The sequence below is a fragment of the Schistocerca gregaria genome, chromosome 2, assembly GCF_023897955.1.
Source record: "Schistocerca gregaria isolate iqSchGreg1 chromosome 2, iqSchGreg1.2, whole genome shotgun sequence".
In the NCBI taxonomy this organism is placed as follows: Eukaryota; Metazoa; Arthropoda; class Insecta; order Orthoptera; family Acrididae; genus Schistocerca; species Schistocerca gregaria.
In genome coordinates this window covers 991,904,420-991,920,726 of record NC_064921.1, presented here as the reverse complement: position 1 = coordinate 991,920,726, position 16,307 = coordinate 991,904,420, and the positions used below count along the sequence as shown (strand labels likewise).

General features: G+C 41.9%; 1 protein-coding gene across 1 annotated transcript in view; it reads left to right on the top strand.

Moving 5' to 3' along the window:
- The first annotated feature begins 6,508 nt into the window (after positions 1 to 6,508).
- LOC126335495 (chitin deacetylase 1) overlaps positions 6,509 to 16,307 on the top strand; it is a 67,707-nt gene continuing 57,908 nt past the window's right edge. The window contains exon 1 of the mRNA XM_049998830.1: positions 6,509 to 6,750. Within this exon, the coding sequence (XP_049854787.1) occupies positions 6,696 to 6,750 (55 nt within the window). The 5' untranslated portion in view covers positions 6,509 to 6,695. The remainder of the gene's footprint in view (positions 6,751 to 16,307) is intronic.

Sequence of the window (16,307 nt, the reverse complement as noted above, 5' to 3'; positions counted from 1 at the left end):
ATATAAGCAACATAATAGGCAAAATTCAAGACACACAATATAGGTACTAACGGTTATTTAATAACACTCATACACTAATGCGCTTGCCACAGTGTACATAATAGTTATAGTGTTTTTGTAAATAGTGTTTAGAAATATTAATTTGTAAATTAAAATGTAGCGAAGCGGGTCTGCAAGACTGGAAATAGTTCCGAGGTCTTCAGACCAGGCTGGCTCAGACAAAGGTAACATTTCTGTCCCTCTTTCTATCCAGTCTTTCCTATCGTCTCTAAACATATTTTCTTAAAATCTGAATATTTTTGTGTTTTTCTTCCTTTCAATTTCCAATGTATTTTTAATTTATTATTACTTCCACTGTAATTTCTGCAAACAATAATTGCTGTGTGTAATATGGAATATGTTTTGTAATCTACATGAAGAGCTGTAAAATGAACGAGCTATTATTAAGTGCAACGCAGCACGTTTCTAAATGAGCATTTGATCAAATCAAATCAAATGTTCCTGGGAACAAGCATCTCGGAAGCGGCGCAGCTAGTTAGCTGTTAGCGTGCTACTGTCATGAGCATCTTTGGAACGTGACTGAAGGACGATGAAATCACGAGTAGGCGTCAGGGGGTTCAATTTCGATGCGTCATCACAGAATGTTGAGGCTGTAGACTTGCACGCTCTGTAACGCAGGATAAACGGAGGTCTGTGGCAGGCATGACGAAAGACAGCCGCGTTATCGCAGCCCCAAGCATACAGGAGAACACCGTTCAGGACACACTGCTGAGCGTGGAGCAGCAGACGATCCTTACAAGTTCGCACGTTGACATCGTGGATGAATGTAAAAGTGGCGCCTGGACGGATGAATCAGTACCCTGTTACACAGAGCCAGTTCCGGATATGGCGTCATCCAGGCGAACAGCTGCACGTGACACGAAACTCGTAACGGTGGAAGTACTTTCATGCTACGGAGAACGTTCATCTCGGCTTCCATTTGATCAGTAGTACTAATCAAAGGCACCATATAACAGTTGTGGACTACATGCGGGCCGACTGCATCCTTTATGTTTGATGTCTTCGCCGCACTCGCTCACATCTTCCAGCACGATAGCTGTGTGTGTCACAAGTTGTTATAGTAATTTCTTGAGCGTGATAGGAACTCACGCCGATGTCCTGGACACCAAATACGCCTGATCTGAGCCCAATGGAAAACATCTGAAATGATTTGAGGCGCCGGTTGCGGGAGCACAAAGAAGCGGCCCGTAATTTACGGAATTGCGTGACCTGTGCGTAGACATCTGGTTTCACATATCTTCGAAAACCACCATGGACTCTTCGGATGCATGCAACGCAGAATCGTTACTGTACTGCGTTATAAAGGTCAAGCAACACGCTGTTAAGCAGGTAGTGATAATGTTTTGGCTCGTCAATGTACATTTACAGAAATACTTAAAATTTCAGAACTGACAGAGGACATGAACATGAACGTAATGGTACCAATGAGTCATTGATTATGGGTGGTGTATCATGGTTCATGAGTGTTGGTTGAAAAATGGTTAGTGTTGAGCTTTAGGTGGCTACGGCCTCCGGCCAGGTAGACCGTTCTCCTGGTGCAAGTCTTTTTAGTAGACGCCACTCCGGATGTTGAAGCCAACGCAACACGCAGCCCCCGGCAGAGAAAATCTCCGACCGAACAGGAAATCGAAGCCAACCCGGCAGAGAAAATCTCCGACCCGGCAGGGAATCGAACACGAGACCCTCGAAATGCATTCAGCTCCTCTGACCACTCAATTCCTGAGGTGGCAGCTAAGAGGTGGTGGGTCAAGCACGATGACAAGCGTTCCCTAAGTACGCGAGAAAGATACATCTACAAAAAATATTTAGAAATGTAGGTATTTGGAATTTGGTAGACACGATATTAATAGACTGTTTAAATATTAGTAGTAGTAGTAGTAGCTTTAATCATCCGTAGATCTCTTTCTACAAGGATATAGAACATGTCGAAGTATTTACAAATTCAGATCAATTTAATATAATTTATTATAATTCGTATACACATATATTTACAGATTTCCAGTTAGAGACAATCATTAGATTTACTCCTGGTATTCAATACTTGTTTTACAAATAACTTATTAAATAATGTAATGCCACATTGTTCACTCATATCTCACTATCAGTCACTGCACATATACACTCATTGTTTCATAACACTTCACTCACCACACACACACACACACACACACACACACACACACACACACACACACACACACTGGTGATCTCTGGGCCATTTTCTGTACCGCAACTTCCTATTTGCTGTCCTGGAAATCTAAGTCGGCATCCGTCCATAATGAGTGAGATTTTGAGCTCAGAAATGAGGAAGAGGTGATAGTATTGTGCTATGCATAGCTTGGGGATAAGTATTTCTTGAAAGAAAAAAAAGAAGGAAAAAAACATAAAGTGAATATGTTACGTGGAATGTTTGATATTTTATAATCATTATTATTATTAATATTATTATTTATTTGTATAACATTTTTCATCAACCTCTACTCTGTTTTAGCTAAGTAATCTTTCAATGTATAAAATGTATCGCATGACAGATACTTTTTAGCTGCCTTTCTAAATAAGTGTATTTTTCCAATTTCTTTAATCTATTTTGGTAATTTATTGTATTGTTTTATTCCTTGGTAGAAAATGCCGTTTTGAGTTTTATCTTTATTTTTTCTTGGTAAATGCAAGTTGAGTCTATCTCTTGTTGCATGGTCATGGGCACAGCTGTTTGTGCACTAATTACTAATGTTATTTTTGATGTGTACAACTGACTGGTAAATGTATTCACATAGACCAGTTAAAATCCCCAGTGTTCTTAACAGATCTTTACAATGAGCTCGACAAGTATTTTTGGTTATTATTCTTATGGCTCTTTTCTGGAGTTTGAATATAGTGTTCATGCTTTGTGCATTTGTTCCCCAAAAAAGAATGACATAGCCAAGAATTGAGTGTACATGTGAATAATATGAAACTAAAAGACACTGCATGTTACACACTGATGATAGGATTCTAAGGGCATAACATGCTGATGACATTCTGTTTGCAAGTACCTTTGTGTGTTCACACCACTTCAACTCAGAATATATATATTCATTCCTAGAAATATTGCATTTGTTACACGGTATATAGAGGTGCTATCTACATTTAATTTAACATTGTCATTTTTCCTCTTCAAACTGAAATTTATGGCATTGTTTTCTTAATGTTCAATGTCACTTTATTGCTTATTGACCAATTGTAAACTTCCTTGAGAGCTTCATTTATTTTCTCTGCAAGGAGTTCTCTTGTTTTCTCAGTGACTATAATATTGCGGTCATCAACGAAGAGGATTTCTTCACCATGAGTAACACTACTGGGAAAGTCATTGATTTATATCAGGAACAGTACTGGTCCTAATATGCTACCTTTCACAACCCCTATATTAATGTATTTTGGTTGTGATAAGTGTTTTACTAAATGTTTGAAGTATGTGTTATCTCTACTCTTTGTACCCCATCTGTTAGGTATGATCGAAACCAGTCATTAGTTACCCCTCTTATTGCTAATGCTTCTAATTTTTTTAATAGGAAATCGTGCAGAGGTAAACTATATGTTCGCTTTTGTTGTTATTGTTTTTTAGTCCGAAGACTGGTTTGATGCAGCTCTCAATGCTAGTCTATCCTGTGTAACCCTGTTAATCTATGCACAACCTTCTCTATCTGCTTCCTTTTCTGACCTGCTGCTGTATTTATCTCCCCCTACAATTTTTACTCGACACCCTTCCTTCCATCACCAAAGTTACGACAATTCCTTGATGCCTCACGATGCGTTGCTCTTGATATAAGCATACGTAACATACGAGCTTGTAGTGTCAATCTTAACAAGCTACTGGAAGCCGTGACAAGACCTATTATTTTACGCCACCTCACAGATCAACGTATTGTGTGATCTCAAAGGGGATGACGGCAAGGCAACTGCCAAGGGAAGGCAACGAAGACTACTTAGTCTGGAAAGCTTAGAATTTTTTGTAAACTGAGTTTTCTTGTTTGCTTGTTTAGGTACTCTAATTCTTGTGATGAAGTGTCTGAAGGTTGAATGTTGCCATCTGAAACGTGTTAGACTCTTTTCTTTATTCTTATTTTATTCTCTCACCCTTGAGGGTGACGTGGGCTCGCAGCAGTACATTGCCGCTCTTCAAGCGAGAGCAGTAAAAAGTATACAAACATAGTTGCCAAATATTAAAAGTGTAAAATATGCGTATGTTTTTAAGGTTACTGAAACAGGCTTTGTTACAACGAATAAATATAACTGAAATATGGTTGTCTTTTATAAAATGTAGTCAATTCACGATAGTACTTGTAAAACGGGCACTTCTCTTTATTTAAATGGTAGGAAATGCGCAGTAGTTGACAAGGGTTGTTGGAAATAGAGAGAGTGTTTTGAAAATGGTCGGATGGAAGACGTGGGGGATGACTCCGAGCCAAGTGTTTGGAAAGAGAGGAAATAAAGTGGAAGGAACGGACGAGCTGGAGCCCTGTCGTGGAGAGGAAGAGTAGTATTGTGTTAAAGCTGAAGGGATGGATAGGTCTCTGGGGGAATTTCAGGATCTGGTAGGTGAAGGCGATTAACGTTCCGTTGGGACATGATGTGGGGAATGAGTAAGTGCAAGTTTGCGGGGATGTGATGCCACAAGGGTGGTAGAGTAAGAGCGTTAATGACCAAGTCTGAAAGTGTAGGATGGCTGGTGTCAAATTTGCGGGTGTAGCAAAATAAAATAAACACGCAAAGAGTGGGCATAAAAGCCATTTACAAAATAGCTAAGAAAACTGGAATTTACTGGAAATAATGGCTCGACAGAAGAGACTGAAAGTGCATTGTGTGTTTGGGTACTTTGTTGCAAGTGCAGACGCTCGACACATATTTAATTTGTGGACCAGGAGAATATTTTGTATTTTATTTGCGATCTGTGTAAAACAGTGAGCTAAACATTAGTGAGCTGAGCTGAAATAGTAACAATACGTTCTCATGTTTATATGTTCTATTATTATTGAATAAGAATCACTGCACTACATCATTAACAGTCGATATTATCACAGGAAAGACATGCCTTGTAATCGTAGCTGTTTTACTTTCATTGTAATGAAGTACTATAAATAAAACACAAAATCTTTACAATGTGTTTTGAGAAAATAGTATCTTCATATTCCGATTACCCACCGCAGTTACAACAGTAAAGTCAGAAAACGGTAGGTGGTTCATGCTTCACGACCCTCCCCTACTGGAAATCGTAAGGTACTCGGTATAGAAGAGTTCATACAGAACCCTGGTGTGTGTGGGGGTGGGGGTGGGGGTGGTGGGGGGTGGGGGGGGCAGATAGATATTGAAGGCGAGTCGGAGAGCGAGGCCTTCGAGGATTTTGAGGGAGTGGTAAAACTTTAGTGTAGGCGACGTTGGCACAAGAGAGAATTTGTCGGGTTATGGAATATTGTTTCAATTGGCTCTGAGCACTATGGGACTTAACTTCTAAGGTCATCAGTCCCTAGAGCTTAGAACTACTTAAACCTAACTAACCTAAGGACATCACACACATCCATGTCCGAGGCAGGATTCGAACCTGCGACCGTAGCGGTCGCGAGGTTCCAGACTGTAGCGCCTAGAATCGCTCGGCCGGCTATGGAATATTATGTCAGTTTTAATGTAATGAGGTTTCAACGAGATTAACATTATTAATGCTGTTGAGACGAATTATTCTCTGAAACTGCGATTTCATTTAAATGTTGACTACAGTTATTTGTCCTTAGATACTTTTGACATTGCACGTTTCACCTGATCGTTATTAGAGGTATTTTTTTGACTGTTATGATTGATATATATCATCTAATGCACTCGCTTATGCCTAGATATTGCGTCGTAATAGCGGAAACTGTAATGAAGAGAGGAAACTGCCATTTATACAGCACATCTTGTGCCTTTGCATTACTTTAGAGACGGGCGCCACTCTCTGGTATTCGTGGGCGCATCTGCTGTGCCGGTAATGATAAACGAGTCATTGGAGCTCCAGTGAACGTCGCTTTCCCTTTGAGTGTTGTCCTCCCCGCTTCGGCCGTTCTCGTTGGCCACAGCGCCTTGACAAGGTCATCTGCGGGGATCCTAACCAGCAGCGGAAGCGTAATCCGATCGTTTATGTAATACACTCGACCATCTGCTCCACTCATACACGTTACGTGGAGTGTCAGTGTAACTAATCTCAGTCGACTCTGAAGATATGTAACGGCAAGAATTCCTGATCATATTCTCCGATGAAAGTGAATTGATGGGGGACCCATCCTCGTACTTTTGACAAAATCTCAGCAGGCGGTCGCCGACGTGCGGTCCAAAAGGAAGTGAGGGAGGAGATGCGGATAGGACAGTAAACGCGAGGGAGGAGCGAGAGGAAAGAGCGACGACAACAGACTCGGAGGTAGGACCGCCCGCTGCGCCTTCTTCGGCCGGCGGCCATGATGGGAGGCAGGCGACGTCAGAGCGCTGGAGCGGTTTCTCCGCCAATGAGGGGTCGCGAACAGAGAGGGGTTTGTCCCCGATAGACGGCCGACTCCGTAGAGGATGTAGGCCGCGTATAAAAGGCGCTGGTAGGCGCTCGCAACGTCACTACCAGTCAGTGTCCACGCGCGAGAATGGCGCGGATTGTGTACAGCGCCTCTTTACTGCTCGTCCTGCTTGTTCACTCAGGTAAGAAGCGCACCGTCAACAACCAACGCGCTGTCTTCTTTTTTTTTCTTTCGTGCATCCACTTTCATTCATCTAATTACTAACTCCTCTGTTACATATTTCTTTTGTTATTAATGATGTCCCTCGCGCGAGACTGTTACCATCATTGCTCTTGTATTCTGTCATTTTTTCTTCTTCCAACTGAAAAACAACACTGTGAAACTCATTTATACGATGCTAACAATGTTTTATAGGTGTGTTCTATGACGTAACTACGCACACATCGATCCCTCACAACATATGTTTCTATACTCACTACTGAAGATTTTTCAAGTACAACTGGAGAACATACTTTAGGCTTTAAATAATTCTGCAGCTTTATTGTGTGCCTCAAAATAACGTCAATAGAAAGACGCTTCTTAAATATGGCTATTACGCTAACACAATAGAATTTCATGGTATTTCATGTAACTGTCAAGTTTCAGCTTACCTCAGGTGCGTGGAGACTTCAATGCATGCACAAGAAACGAACAGATCATTTGCAATTTCCTTCTGTAACTGTCTTTGTTCACTTTCATAGTTCAGCCAAAGTGGAGGATTAGCTCTTGATTGAAAATATACTGTAGTTTTAAGTATTTCTAACAGCCACCTGCTCTCTAGCTATGCATCACTTCATTTCGTTCTCCATTTCACCATAAAACAAGTACTAGGTTCGTGGTTCACCGAAATGTACATGCGTCCATCCCTCACAACATACTTTACTGCTTTAAATAATTCTGCAGCTTTATTGTGTGCATCAAAATAACGTCCATAAAAAGGAGCTTCTTAAATATGTCTATCACACTAACACAATAGAATTTCATGGTATTTCAAGTAACTCGAAGTTTCAACTTACCTCAGGAACATGGAGACTTCAATGCATGCACAAGAAACGAACAGATCATTTGCAAAAGTTCCCTTCTGTAACTGTCACTTCTGTCACTTTCATAGTTCAGCCAAAGTGGAGGATTAGCTTTTGCTTGAAAATATGCTGTAATTTTAAGTATTTCTAACAGCCACCTGCTCTCTAGCTATGCATCACTTCATTTCGTTCTCTACTTCACCATAAAACAAGTACTTGGTTCAAGGTTCACGGAAATGTACGTGCGTCCATCCCTCACAACATATGTTACTAGCATCTTCTATTAAAGGTGTCAGTAATCACATAATTAATTGCATCAGTTGATCTAAAAATAGAGTCCAGATAATAGTGTATAGTCAACTGAAAAGTAGTGCATTATATTATGTACTCTTTTGTTTCAAAATTTGTCTTTGCACGATACGTGTACAAAATGGCGGCAGCTGCACCGGTTGTGGTGGGTATTTTCTCTTGCTGCAAGTACCGATTGTGAAAGTGGCGCTCCTTGACTTCCACTGCCCACTACTGGCGGTAAATAACTCTAGCCAAGTGGCTCATTGTTTGGTTTTTTATAAGACAGACAGAACAATAGTATTGGCAAAAAATTCTCGTATCGCGATAACGATGTCTAAAATGCAAGTTGCAGCACAGCTAATTCCCGTAAAAAAAAAATAATCAAAAGGTGGTATCGTCACTAAGGAATTCAGTCCTGCATCAGACGGTTGTACGATATCATACTTAAAATATAGGGAACTTTAGACCTTTAGATGTAAACGCTTCTACTTACATGCAGCTTGGAGGGCAATTATGAACCTGCCGTCTCCATCGAAAAACATTTGCTTTGGAGACTGTTACCAACTAATGTTTCAAGTTTATTCGACATCGGAAATGGAAAACGTAACTAGAGGAAATGTAAAAAGTGTTTCCAAAATTTTCTTTTCGTATTCACCGAAATAGCCAAATTTGCAACCGATAGAATGAATGTCTTACAATAACAGGTGTTTATTGCTCTATGTTTTATTATCTCTTTGAGTTATACTGCCGATGACCTTGGTAGGTAGGTGTCATTGTCAGTTGAAAAGGCCCCAGATGGTCGAAATTATTCGAACTCTGACAGAAAATTAAGACCAAAATTACTCGTTTGCTCTTGTGGAAAACATCAGTTAATTTGTTCAAAAACACCTCTAGTATTTTGTTTCTTCGGAATTACAATCTTTTATAGTAGAGTTATACCACCTCCATGTCTCTTCTACGTAGGGAGTGTTTGAAAATATTTGTGGCTGATCCAAACTGGAAATTATGAACTCCGATGATCCAGCAATGCAGACAAATAACTCTGAACACATCCTCACGGAATGTCTTTAACAGGTAACAGAGTAGTGTCAAAACGTATTACTAACCAGCTGTAGATTACTAAAATGATGGACACAGTCACCTTAAGCCAGATATCAGCTCAGGCTGTCGAAGACAATGAGCGTTTTTCCGCTCATCGTAAAGTCTTCTTTGGGTAATATACCAAACTACTTTCAGAATCTAATGTGAAATGCTGAAAGGTAGAAAAGTCAGGAGTATGTCCTAGGCTGTTCTTTTCTCTTCTAAGACATCTGTTGCTGCAACTACATGAGCGAAAGTTTTTTTGGCAAGTCGAAATTCGTCACCATTACCACGAAATATACGTTATATCTCTACAAGCCCACAGCAATGACAGCGCCAGCTAAGGACAACAAGTGTTTTCAGAGCGTTAGAATTCAGCGGTTTTATCCTTTTTGCAAAATGTAGCAATTACTCGAAAATTATTCTGTTTCACTAAATAGTGGAAGACATTATACTTCTTCTAGTGATCCTCTCGATGTACTCTATATGCTTCCAATTTCTATGACTGATCTGACGAATTTGTCACCTCTCACTGTACTTTTATTTGTAACACTACATCAACAATGGTTAGAACAGTGTTTACATCAACGGGAAGGAAGGCGGCTTCGACACTAGCAAACGTCATACGCGGGAAGCAAATCAACTAGCCTCGTCAGTTGACATTGTCACCCCTGAAATAATTGCGGTATTGCATACCGCAGGTTACTCTGTATATGTAGCATCACAAGTTTCTGTAGCCTCTCAGAGGTGTCCGACAAAAATTATGAGTGTCTTAACATAAGTACAAGTGACTTCAACCGTGGACATTTCATTCCAAGGATGGACTCGAATTTATTGATTTGACCTGTTGAGTTCTCTTAGATTCATAAATCCAGCTGAAAAGATGACTGAATTTGATATGTTATGGAAATCGACGGAGCCGCAACTGACAACGTGGCACATGATCCTTTATTAAGTGACAAATGACACGGCAAAATAACTGGCCACAGTTGATCAGCTACAGAATTTTCGGGGAACGGATTGAGCATCTCCACTAGCTAGAGGAAATACCGCTACATCAATATTCCGACTCGCTAGTGGTACGTGATGTTAGTGGTTTCACCTGTAAAGCCAAAGGGAAGAAGATTCTTTCGGTAGGACCACAACCAATTTCTGTCCACATTCTGGTACAATGGAGTTTATGCTCCATCTGTTAATACGATTGTTTTCGACCGGCCATTACAGCCAGTTTTTCGTTATGAACTTGTATTTGCGTAGCATTGCTCTTCACATCAGAGCCGATTTACATCTGAAGACTAGTGTTTCACATGTGATCTGAAGTAGTCGTAATGTGTTACAATATTAACTGGCGGGAACAGAGGACAGTACATCATCGTGCTCGCCTTCCAGGGTTTTTATAGTGACGTCATATCTATCCAGACAAAGTGGAATAAAGCAATTAAAAGTGCGGATGAGACTTCACACAATTCGCTGACAAGAAGTGAGAGCGTCTCAGACCGCTATTCCGCTTTCGGAGACCTCTCTAATAAACTGTATAACGTACGGTGATAACCTGAAGGATCGGACAAATTTGGGTAAGCGAACCTGTCGCAAGTCTGCAGAGTGTCTTGGTTTTTGTTCCAAAAGTCGCGAAAGGTATCTGCGTTTTCGGATTTGCTCGTCTTCAAATGGTTCAAATGGATCTAAGTACTATGGGACTTAACATCTGAGTTCATCACTCCCCGAGACTTAGAACTAATTAAACCTAACTAACCTAAGGACATCACACACATCCATGACCGACCCAGGATTCTAACCTGCGACCGCAGCAGTAGCGTGGTTCCTGACTGAAGCGCCTAGAACCGCTCGGCCACAGCGGCCGGCTTGCTCCACTTCACCACTAACCATTTCATCAGCCAACGGCATAAGAAAACGTTAAGTACACTGAGTTGTTGTTTAATGTCGCATCGTCAGCGACGACGTCAGTGACGTACAATGTCCTCTATTTTGAAAAGGTGTTCCAAAAAGGAAAAGAAAGGTCAGATTTTAACATCCCGTTGACGACAAAACCGTTAGAGACGTAACACAAGCTCGGATTGCGCTTCACCTTCAGCGGTTCACGGAAATCACGAAAGACATAAATCTGTACGGCGGGACGGAGATATGAACAACCGTTCTCTGGCATACGTGTCTGTCTCCTTACTGCACACGGTAAATTCTAGCAACGATCTGACCATAGCTTGAGCACAGGAGCTGTAGTTTCATTTTTTGGGACTGATTCATGAAAGCAGATCAAATGGCCAACTGAGACAGTATTTTATGCAGCGAAAGAAGTGCAGAAACAGGAAGACATGTATGGGAAAGTACTTTAAATTTCTAGTTACACCCTCATCCAAAATCCAAACAGGTGTTTTATTTTTGAAGCAGTATCTGGGAATTTACTCACATTTATCGTTTTACCGACAGAGCATCAAGAAGTACAAAAAATTTGTGGTTAGATCTTATGGGACCAAACTGTTCAGGTCATCAGTCCCTAATCTTACACACTACTTAACCTAACTTAAACTAAGTTAGGTGAAGGTCAACACACTCACCCATGCCCGAGGGAGGACTCGAATTTCTGACGGAGGAGTCGCGCGGACCGTGACAAGACACCTTACACCGCCCGTCAACAAGTACATTTCTTTAAACAATAAAATTTACTCTTCAACGGCTGAACCGATTTCGACTGACTAATTACAGCTTTGTTCAGTATCCCATAAATACTTCTTGGCCGACGGCTGCTTCAGAGGCCTCTAGCAGCAGCATCACGGAAACACTTGTAGCGTGTCCAGAGGCAGCCATATGCCAAGCGGTATTTATGGGATACTGAAAATGACTAGTCACTATAAATCGATGTAGCCGTTAAAGAATTTTGTGTGAGCATTCGCCTGAAATCAACTTTATTGTTTAGAGTCCCTACAAATGTCTACGACAGGTTCTCCGTCGACCTCACGTGAAATTGTGCGCGAATTTTCAGCATCGTTTCGTGTGCGCTAAACGCAAGGAACTCTCATGCCAGAAATTTTTCCTCAATTTCGCGTTAAATGCAACAGCTGTAGTTACACATGGCCGGCCGTGGTGGCCGAGCAGTTCTAGGCGCTACAGTCTGGAACCGAGCGACCGCTACGGTCGCAGGTTCTAATCCTGCCTCGGGCATGGATGTGTGTGATGTCCTTAGGTTAGTTAGGTTTGATTAGTTCTGCGTTCTAGGGGACTGATGACCTCAGAAGTTAAGTCCCATAGTGCTCAGAGCCATTTGAACCATTTTGAGTTACACATGCATATTTTTACGTATTGCAGATTTGACTTGATAATAAAGGAAGTAATAGATAACCGAAAAAGAAATTTGGTCAGCCACACCAAGAATACAGTGTTTAACCGAGCGAGCTGGCGCAGTGGTTAGCACACTGGACTCGATTTTCGGGAGGACCTCGGTTCAATCCCACATTCGGCCATCCTGATTTAGGTTTTCCGTGATTTCCCTAAATCGCTGCAGGCAAACGCCAGGATGGTTCATTTGAAACGGCACGGCCGACTTCCTTCCCCATCCTTCCCGAATACGATGAGTCCGATGACCTCGCTGTCTGATCTCCTCCCACAAAACAACCCAACCCAACAGCGCTTTTCATCAGAATGTCAGTTCGTTAATTTTTGCGTCAAATTTTAAATATTACTACGTAACTTGATACGAAAGTCTATACTGACTGAAGCCTTTCCACTCGATTTGTTTGCACCTTGCTCTGCCATTGCAGTCGTAATTGTTGCAGTGAAAATAATCTGAATTACGTGTAATCAAATTATGCCAAGAGTAACTATAAACTAAACGACAAAACAAATTACACATATATTGCAACACTGAACATCTCATGTTTTGTCTTTCATTTCATGTACTTCGTGATTTAGGCCTATTGCTTCAATGTGTAGTACTTTTGGAAGTATTCACCAGGACGGTAAGCAGTCTCCCTTCTCCCACCTTTTACCTTCTGTTACTGCAAACAGCACTCTCCTTACTCTTTTCACTGGAATAGATGAAGTGGGGCTGCTTTGGTAGTCTCTCTTCTGTCCTCGAAAGTACGTCTTCATCCCCCCTTTCTCCCATTTGTGTTCGGTACATTTCCAACTAGAACTTTTAGAAATGCCACTCTGTACCTCTTGTGGCTGAAATAGTATTCCTGGTTGGAAGTAGCATCCAGACAGTACAGAATAAAGCTATTTACTACTGTCACTGTTTTGTTTCTGTTGTCATCGCTCAAATCACTCATATCACTCACTGTTTCATCCAGTATCTACAATACTGTTAAGTGATCGGAAGCTTTCCCGGCGTATGTGTTGTTTCCAGGGCTCTCGGGTGTCCACGCGGATGCGATCGTTGAAGTCCCACGATATTTCGGCGAGTAACCTTTCCTCCATCATCAGGTGGTTCTGATGGGATGGTGTGTGTGCTCATTGTCAGTGCGGCAGCAATCGCACCGTCGGCGCAGGGAATCGAAGCCCAACTGACGCACATAAATAACACTGACAATGAGCGGACTGACCACTTCATCAGAACCATCTGATGATGGCGGAAAGGTTATTCGCCGAAATATCGTGGGATATCAACGATCGCATCCGGCTGGACCCCCGAGAGCCCTGGAAACAACATCTACAGTACCTTTTTAGGATTATCACTTAAATTTGCCATTTGTCAGTTTGGTTTCGAACACCGCCTTCGCAGTGGACCAGAAACGTGAAAACAAAACAATAGCGGTATTCTTTCGACAAATGCGTTTCCTTGTAGTTATATCGCTTGCCGATAGGTGTCAGAACGCTTCGGTACAAGGTGATGAGAGCCGCGACATACGAGTTGCTGCGAATTGAAGGTTGTGCCGGCGACGTCCGACTTGTGAGCCTGTTGCGATATTTACGCGGTCGGGGCTGCCCCGCCAGTCAAGCGCCAAGGGTTTAACGTAACGGTGATCAGTTGTTGTGTACCGCAGCACCAAACTTTCAATTTCACTTGGCCGAATACCATGCGATAGACACAAGACGGTGAAAGCGGCTGCTGCCTCTGAAACCCGGAGGGGGCGGACCGAGTATTTGCGTCGCGGCCGGAGGGGAAGAACGTAGTCCGCCGCCAGCATCTGTTACCGAATGCAAGTAAGCAGTCCGTAACGGCTACTTTTTAGCTACAGTCGATTCGTCCACACGCTGTAAGAGTGCCGTTGACAAAAGTACGGGCGATGTCTGTTACGCAAATGACGCAGGGGCTCCTCGAAAACAGTTGCGTGTCCGCCGTTGAGCCGGGACGACTTTCTCGGAGCCGTATCAAGTTTACGGGCGCCTCGCGACTTCGGACGTACGCGGAACATGAAAGTTTGTTTTGTGCGACCGGAATCCATCCGTGGAAAGCGGCGCCCGAGGAAAGGCGAGAAGTGGTGTTACATAAAGGCGCTGGTCTGCGCGCTGGACTCCAGCTCCAGGCAGCCGGCGCCGCCCACGCCTCTGCCGCAGCTGGCAGGTGGATGGGGGGGGGGGCTCGGATCCCGCAAGACGCTTTAATGCTCACGCTCGCTAGGCTGCTTCGCTTCTCAAAATGTTGAAATTCTCTACCGGAAGCTTGCTCGACAGGCGTGGTACCCTCTCACCTAAGTTGCCAGAAACAATGCAAGCGCGGGCGTGTTTAACGGGTTACTCCAGCATACAACAGCAAATTAAAGCTGGAACTTCTAACCTCATCCTTCTATCGTCAGTATTTAAAAAAAAAAAAAACAGACCGAGCGAGATGGCGAAATGATTAGCACACTGGAGGACGACGGGTCAAATCTATGTCCGGCCATCCAGATTTAGGTTATCCGTGATTTCCTTAAATCGCTTAATGTAAATGCCGGGATGGTTCCCTTCCAAGGGCACGGCCGATTTCCTTCCCCATCCTTGACACCATCAGAGCTGCTGCTCCGTCTCTAGTGATCTCGTTGTCGACGGGACGTTAAACTCTAATCTTTTCTTCCCTTTTTAATTCCAAAAATTAAAATAATACAGTATTAAGAGACATCAGGACCTCAGCCGCCTAAATGCATTGAAATAAATCATTGGTGAAGGTTGACAATTTGTGCCCGACTGCGACTAGAACAGCGGCCGGCTGAGGTATCACGTATGAAAACATCTGCACTGTGTATCAGTCTTTACTTCGAAGGTAAAAGTTATATGTCGTTAATATTTTATAAAATTTACATAACACAATTTTTAAATTATAATCTCAAAATTATATTAATAATAACAATAATTTTCATCATTTCAGAAGGTTTCTTCAAAATTAAAGCAAAATATGTTTAACACAACTCTTAATGGTTTGATTCTTATATTCAAATAGCTTCTTATTACACGTTTCATATTTGTACATCAGCAAAATTATACTCTACAACTTACTTGCTCATACTTCAAAAACTAAATTTTTTATTCTTTGGCAGAACTTTCCCGTCGCATTGTACCATTTGTACTAAAGATCAATAATCGCTTTAGTTGTTGCACTGGTGATGTATCTAAGTGGTGCAGTTAGGTTGCCATGGTATACAGACTGAAAACGAAATCCAGCGACAAAATTTCCAAGGTCTTTCAGAGGTGTTTTCTGAGTAGTTTTGTATGAGGTACTCGTAGTTTCCAGTGATCCGCTATAGGATAATAACAATAATAATAATGTAATTATGACTTATTCAGTTTATTAGCCATTTACCTAAGTTTATACGGAAATACTTTCACTGCAGTCACCAATACGTAAAATACATCTAGAGATGTAGACACATTGTTATGGGTTTGCCGTCGCTACGGGAAGAGCTCAACATAATTTCGTTGGGTTGCTCATTCATTACATTCAGTCACTCCATATACTGGGTGTCTCAGGAGGAATCGTCAATACTCAGGTATACAACAGGAACACTCAACCGAATCAAAAAAGAACTGTGAATTGCAGACCTCAAGAGCTAGGAGCATTTGTTCATCTTCACTACCGTGAAATGTATCTCTCCTAGCTCAAGCTCTTTAGTTTCCACATTTTGCGAGTAGGTAGTATGGGCCAAAACAAGAAAAAAAATTAAACGCACAGAGAATAGATTTGTTTCACAATATCAGAAGCGAACGTTGCTCATAGCACTTAACGCAGACATAATAGAGTCCATATTTACTAGACATTTTTGCTTCGAATGATCGTTCCTGTCGTATCACTGAATATGGACCATTTCTGCTGAGACACTCCGTAGAATTCCTATCGCCCAACTGTTCGTCATTAAGCCTATTAATACCGCTGTATATC